The sequence below is a fragment of the Colobus angolensis genome, unplaced genomic scaffold, assembly GCF_000951035.1.
Source record: "Colobus angolensis palliatus isolate OR3802 unplaced genomic scaffold, Cang.pa_1.0 Scaffold305, whole genome shotgun sequence".
NCBI lineage: Eukaryota > Metazoa > Chordata > Mammalia > Primates > Cercopithecidae > Colobus > Colobus angolensis.
Window position 1 is genome coordinate 2,247,568 of NW_012116322.1, and position 7,242 is coordinate 2,254,809.

Sequence of the window (7,242 nt, forward strand, 5' to 3'; positions counted from 1 at the left end):
AGGTGTTCCTGTCCACTCAGGATCTTATGTTCAGTACTGGCTCAGCACCATCTGCAGCCCTAAACATCCATTTCATTACGAACACTGCTCAGGCCCCAAAGAATGTCTCATTTCTGCGGGTGCAGTGGCTCATGCCTGTAATCCCAGCACTTTGGGAGGCCGAGGCGGGGAGATCACCTGAGGTTGGAAGTAACATTTAACTTGGCTCTTGGGAACATCTTTGGAGAAAAAAAGGCATTCCAGGTGGGATGAACTGGCAGTGAAGGCTGAAGTGCAGCATGTATGGAGCCCTCTGAGGATTCGGGATTGGCAAGTATGTCTTTGGCAACGATGGATTAGACTGAAACGCCAACTGAGATGCCCAGAGCTTGCTTTCTCCCTGGCCAGGAGCTCAAAGTGAACTTCCTAGCCTGGGGTGAAGCTGTCTTCTCAGATGTTGGTCCAGACCTAGATTCAAACTCTGCCTTGCCCAGAGACCTGTGTGCTCTTTCCCCTGTCATTCCTGACCCTGAGGTGAGACAACAGACTCTAAGCGAGGACACTTGGCATGCACCAGTATAGATGTGTTGCTGAATGTAGAGGTACTTGGCAATGGTTCCTTGGTCTTTTGAATGACAAATTTCTTTCAACCTCTGGTCAAAGGCCCTATGGAGTGTCTCCATAAAAATGCATAGGTGTTAAGTTTGGCATGCATTTTCGGATAGTGCATTATATTCCTGACACCTGTGGCTCCGAGACTGAGAACTGCATAGGTGCTGAGATCCCTTTTACTATAACCCAAAACCATCTAGGCAGGAATGGGTGATCTAGATGCTATCACCCTCTCCCCACTCTGGGGTCTCTGCCTGTCAGCAGCAGCAGTATGCTGGGAGGAAGCTGGGATCACCCCCACAGAAATACTTGGCTCTGAGCCAAGACATCCCGCCAGCAGGAACCTAAATTGTCTTCAGACCCTCAAACCCTGGGGTCTAGTCCCACACCAAGCAGCCCTGGGTCATAAAGTCACTTACAGGATCTGAGGAACAGGGGGTAAGGCCATCGCTTCCTTGCCAACATAAAGAACACGTGTTAAATCCATCAACCACACCACCCCTCTCTATGGTATTTCTCCCACTCCTGACCACTTCAAAGGACATAGGATCCCCACAAAATGGTGACAACAAATGGAGCCATTTTCATATCCTATTTTAAGTGTCCAGAAAGAAATCGACTATTCACTCAATCAACATGTAAGTGACTGAGCCATCCCTACACGCCAAACTAAGTTTTCCCAAAGGCCCAGGCTTAGAACTGATTCTGGCCCTGAGTCTGGAATCACAGGGAACACACAATATGAACTATCTGCCAAAAGGGCAGACATGAAAGTGGACACGACCCTCCTCTTCTGCCAGTCTAAGCTCTCATGCGCCTCTCAGAACCTGAAGCCTAACACGTGAAATGTGGCAAATAGCCAGGCATGGTGGCAGGCGCCTGCATTCCCAAATCCACAAGAGGCTGAGTGGGGAAGATTGCTTGGGGCCAGGAAGCCAAGGCTGTAGTGTGTTATGACCACACTTGTGAATAGCCACTGCACTCCAGCCTGGGCAACAAAGTGAAACCCTGTCTCTCTTTTTTCTTGAGTCGGAGTTTTGCTCGTTGCCCAGGCCGGAGTGCAATGGCACGATCTCAGCTCACTGCAACCTCCGCTTGAGGCTGCAGGCTAGGGACCAGAGACACAATGGTTAAACAAGTCACAGCCCTGTGATCCTAGAGATTACAACCCTGGCATAAGAAAATCCTTCTGGACTCACTGTCCCCAGGCCTGTGACTGTCACGTGCCAAGTACGCTTTACACAATCTCATTTTTCCCTCAACTAGGGGATGGGTTTTGCATCATTCCCATTACAGATAAGAATGTTGAGGCTACTGAGTGGAAGAGGAAACCTGAGTTCTGGTGCTGGACTTCAAAACTCATGTTAATTACTCACAGCCTCCCAAACATCAGAGGCCCCAAACACGCCTCTCAACTCACCTCTCACAAATAGGGGCCTTATATGCCCCATCTCTAGGGCCCTTCTGTAACATTTGTAGCTACTCAGCCTCCCAAACATCAGAGGCCCCAAACACACCTCTCAACTCACTTCTCACAAATAGGGGCCTTATCTGCCCCATCTCTAGGGCCCTTCTGTAACATTTGTAGCTACTTACCACATATTACAAAGGTAGGCCCTCCTTTCAGGAAGTTCATCCACGCCCCTTCATAAGGTAGCTTCTCTCCCCGCTTGGCACACCACCTGGCTAGCCAAGGGCAGAGCAAAGACTGGGGCACACGCCCCAGTACCGGGTCAGCACCAACTACCCCGTCAGTGATCAACAGTGCCCACCACACTTCAATGGGCACCTCCAAGTGGCACCAGATCCTCTTGGAACAATTCCTAAGCCAGGCGCGGTAGTTCACGCCTGTAATCCCAGCACTTTGGGAGGCCAAGGCAGGTGGATCACTTGAGATTAGGAGTTCGAGACCAGCCTGGCCAACATGGTGAAACCCGTCTCTACTAAAAATACAAAAATTAGCCAGACATGGTGGCGCACACCTGTAATCCCAGCTACTCGGGAGGCTGAGGCACAAGACCTACCTGAACCTGGGAAGCGGAGGTTGCAGTGAGCCAAGATCATGCACTGCACTCCAGCCTGTGTGACAGAGCGACTGTCTAAAAAAAAAAAAAAATTCCTATCAAGTATTTCTTACAGTGGTCAGTGACAAAAGCAAGATCTAAAATCCTATCTACAGAATAATCCTAGCCAGGCAAAATAAACTCATTAAAAACTAATAGAAAATACTGAAATATAGGCCAGGTGTGGTGGCTCATGGCTGTAATCCCAGCACCTTGGGAGGCCGAGGTGGGCTGATCGCGTGAGGCCAAGAGTTCGAGACCAGCCTGGGCAACACGGCACAACCCCGTCTCTATTAAAATATAAAAATTAGCCAGGTGTGGCGACACACACCTATAATCCCAGGCTTCTCAGGAGGCTGAGACAGGACAATTACTTGAACCCGGGAGGCGAAGACTGCGGTGAGCCAAGATCGCACCACTGCACTCCTGCCTGAGCGACAGAGTGAGACTCTGTCTCAAAAAAAAAGAAATATAAGTAAAATATTTAGTGTCAAATACCTGGTTTTGGCAGACAGCAGGGGTAACTGTTTTCTTATGCATATTTGTTTCATAAGAACTTTTTCCCTTGGCTGTATTAGTCACTTCGGGGAATCGCATTCACCAATAACGAAGCAACGGCATGCTGCCGCAGACGCTCCGGCTACACTGCTGTGAAGGCTCAAAACGACCAAGTGGAAGCACCAGAGTCCATGAGGCATTTTATTTGTAAATGTATGTATTACATCCCTAGAAAAAGAATCCCAGGATTTTCCCTCCTGTGTGTTTTCGTCTTGCTTCTTCATGGTCCATGATGCCAGCTGAGGTTGTCAGTACAATGAAACTATGAAGTGGAAAAAGAAAATGCTGGTAAGTTTAGCAGTTCAACATAGAGCCTTCTAGTGCAGAAAAGCATCAACATTCATCAGTGGTTAAGGGTGCTTTCCTGTGGAGCACACAGAAACTGACAGTGCCACTGCTGGTACCTCATGTAGCATATGAGCATGACTCCTGCAACCAACAGAGCCAGATCCAGAGAGCGGAGCCACACAATCACACAGCCCTGACTTCTGCCTCACACAGCCCGACTTCTGCCTCACACAGCCCTGACTTCTGCCTACACCACGAAACAAACTTGACTGAAAACAAAGGCATCTGGGAACTCCTTTAACTTCAAATGTCACTTTCTGCTCTCAGGTAAGGAGACTTGAAAGTACTCACATAAACTTGAGTTTGAATTGTGTTTCTGCCATGCACCGTATAACTATTATATGGAAACACGTTCATGTGTACAGTGAGTGGCTGTGGGGATCACTGTAACAAGCATACAGTATGCAAATGTGCGGCATTAAAATCAGTTATCATAATTACAAAGAGAAATGATTTTCGTAAGAGAATGCTGTACCTGTAATACAGCAACCATGAAGTGAGAATACATTCAACCAAGGCGCCAGACGCATAATTTGGAGGATATAAATTCTTAACCACAAAGATACACATTTACTGTGTCAGCTCATAAAATGTTTTACCAAAATTAAATCAGGTGATAAACAGAGGACTATTACCACTTTTACAGATGAAGAAATCAAGGCTATGACTTGCCCAAGATCTCATGGCTTTAAAGCAGAAAAACAAGGATTTGAACTCAGACAGGCTCTTACGGAGAAAGATTCCCAAATTAAGTTTTCTCAAAGGCCCAGGCTTAGAACTGACTCTGGCCCTGAGTCTGGAATCACAGGGAACACACAGTATGAATTATCTGCTAAAGGGCAGACAGGCAAGTGGACACGACCTTCCTCTTCTGCCAGTCTAAGCTCTCATGCGCCTCTCAGAACCTGAAGCCTAACACGTGAAATGTGGCAAATAGCCAGGTATGGTGGCAGGCGCCTGCATTCCCAAATCCACAAAAGGCTGAGTGGGGAGGATTGCTTGGGGCCAGGAAGCCAAGGCTGTAGTGTGTTATGACCACATTTGTGAATAGCCAGTGCACTCCAGCCTGGGCAACAAAGTGAAACCCTGTCTCTCTCTCTTTTTTCTTGAGACAGAATTTCGCTCTTATTGCCCAGGCTGGAGTGCAATGGCACAATCTCAGCTCACTGCAACGTCCGCCTCCTGGGTTTAAGCAATTCTCCTGCCTCAGGCTCCCAAGTAGCTGGGATCACAGGTGTGTGCCAGCAGGCCTGGCTAATTTTGTATTTTAGGTAGAGATGGGGTTTCTCCATGTTGGTCAGGCTGGTCTCGAACTCCCAACCTCAGGTGATCCGCCCGCCTCAGCATCCCAAAGTGCTAGGATCACAGGTGTGAGCCACTGCGCCTGGCCAACCCTGTCTCTATTTAAAGAGAGAAAAAAGAAATGTGGATAACACTTGAGGAAATTATTAGGTCAAAATGGTCGAGAGTAGACAAATTACCACTGCTTTGCTTTAAAAAGGAAAAAAACAAAAAACAAACAAACAAAAAAACCTCAAGTCAAACTGCACCACAGCAATTCTTAAGCATTAACTTCTTTTAATTAAGGAAAGGCCAACTTACCCAAACTGGCGGGATGGAAGCAGGTTATTCTGCCATTTTTCTAGATCTTTGAGTTGCACATCAAATCTGGGGCTGATCACTCCACACTATAAAATTAACAACAACAAAAACAAAAAAAGTCTTCACTTTACCAATGAAGAGAAAAACTGAGTAACACAAGCTGACATTCATAAACGAACAGTCCTCCAAACCAACCAAACCGGCATTCAGATGGGTACCTGTTCTGTGTACAATTCCTGACATACTTTTCAAAAAATACACTTAAGTAAGACTATGCCCGCCTACGAGGCCCACCACGTGCCTAGGAGAAAAAGCAAAGACATGAAAAGAAATGGGACAAGGCAATACACGGCAGCGTCCAGCCACCGGCGTGCTCCCTGTTGGCTAGAGAACTGTCCGGAATGATCAGATTTTACATAGCCAAGAGATCAAGTCTTGACAAGAGAGACTATAGCCAACCCTTTCTTATATAGTAAGGCTGAAATAAAATCGTAGGGTCTCAAATCCTGAAGCTCATAAGCTAAAAACTACAAATTATTAGAATATCTAAGGAACACGCTGCACCGGCAGCGAACTAAGAACACTGCTCCCACCAATGAAGTACCATTACATATTTCCAAGAAACAATGTCCTACATTCCCAGGCAAATTTTTCCAAATGAATGTGACAGAATGACGGAAGGCAGAAAGAGCAAAGGGCTTGCAATTCTCTCATCTCGTGGCTACCGGGACACGGCAACAATGATCCTCCCAAATAAGAGCTCACCAAAGGCTGTCATCCCTCAACTACATGCCAGCCCTAAAACACTACTGAAGAAAGTCCACTAACTGAAGACCCTCCGCTCACAAAATCTGCTCTAAAATCACAGGCATACTTGAAGAACACTTCCAAAAGCAGAGACTGACCCACAGAAACTGAAAATGGGCTTGTCAGAAAGGCCCAACTGCGTTACACCCAGGAAGCCTGCTTAAGTTCTCCTACTATTACCCCATCAGCTATGCTGTGACTTGACTAACAAGGTCAATCTCACAGCAGATGAAAGAAATGCAGGCACAGAAATACGGGGAAACTAGTTTAGTCCAAGCAAACTGTAGTGAAAGATCTTCCCCAAAGTCTGCCGCACTCTGCATCCAAGTTTTTATGTTGATTCCAGCAGCAAAAATCCTTCTCATTCTGGTAGAATTAAAACAGCATACCCCCTCCCAACTAAGAAGAATCCTAAGAGGATGTGATCAAGCCCGGAATGTTTTCAATCTAGTCTTTACACACTATCTTACTTCCAAGCTCAATTTCCACGCTAAGGGTAGGTCCATGTCTTGCATGAAAGTGATGGAGTGGGACATTCTCATAAATGGGGAGAAATGAAATTCCAAGAAACCAAAAATTGTTTACTTTGCCGAAAGTCACAGAGCAGGCCAGGCGCGGTGGATCACCTGAGGTCAGGAGTTCCAGACAGCCTGGCCAACATGGCAAATCCCCACCTTCACTAAAGATACAAAAATTAGCCCGGCATGGTGCTATGCACCTGTAATCCCAGCTACTAGGGAGGCTGAGGTAGGAGAATCGCTTGAACCTGGGAGACGGAGGTTGCAGTGGCCAAGATGGTGCCACTGCACTCCAGCCTGGGTGAGAGTGAGACTCCGTCTCAAAAAAAGGGCACAGAGCAGCAGGGCCTGCATGTCAACTGTTATAGGCTAGAATTTTTCAAAGTAGCACACCACAGAACGAGGGTGCCACAAATAAGTTCCACTTACAGAATGCTCTGTTCAAACTTATTTCTCGGCTGGGCCCAGTGACTCACGCCTGCAATCCTGGCACTCTGGGAGGCTGAGGTGGGAGGATCACTTGAGCCCAGAAGTTTAAGACAAATCTAAGCAACATAGCGAGATCCCACCTCTACAAAAACGTTTTTAAAAAAATTAGCAGTCGGCCGGGCGCGGTGGCTCAAGCCTGTAATCCCAGCACTTTGGGAGGCCGAGACGGGCCGATCACAAGGTCAGGAGATCGAGACCATCCTGGCTAACACGGTGAAACCCCGTCTCTACTAAAATACAAAAAAATTAGCCGGGCGTGTTGGCGG

The 7,242-nt window shown here is 47.1% G+C and overlaps 1 protein-coding gene and 1 long non-coding RNA gene across 5 annotated transcripts in view; both read right to left on the reverse strand.

Moving 5' to 3' along the window:
- Positions 1–1,168: 1,168 nt before the first annotated feature.
- LOC105517676 lies at positions 1,169–2,093 on the reverse strand. The gene is made up of 2 exons (XR_001002702.1): positions 1,687–2,093; positions 1,169–1,260 (listed from the first exon to the last, which is right to left on the reverse strand). It is a non-coding gene; the product is annotated as an uncharacterized LOC105517676 (long non-coding RNA).
- Positions 2,094–3,326: 1,233 nt separating this feature from the next.
- The window catches only part of RPS15A (ribosomal protein S15a), a 7,821-nt gene continuing 3,905 nt past the window's right edge, over positions 3,327–7,242 (reverse strand). For all 4 annotated transcript variants that reach the window (XM_011950291.1, XM_011950292.1, XM_011950293.1 and 1 more), the window contains 2 exons: positions 5,163–5,248; positions 3,327–3,474 (listed from right to left, as the gene is read on the reverse strand). In XM_011950291.1, coding sequence (XP_011805681.1) covers positions 3,381–3,474; positions 5,163–5,248 — 180 coding nt within the window. In that variant the 3' untranslated portion in view covers positions 3,327–3,380. The remainder of the gene's footprint in view (positions 3,475–5,162; positions 5,249–7,242) is intronic.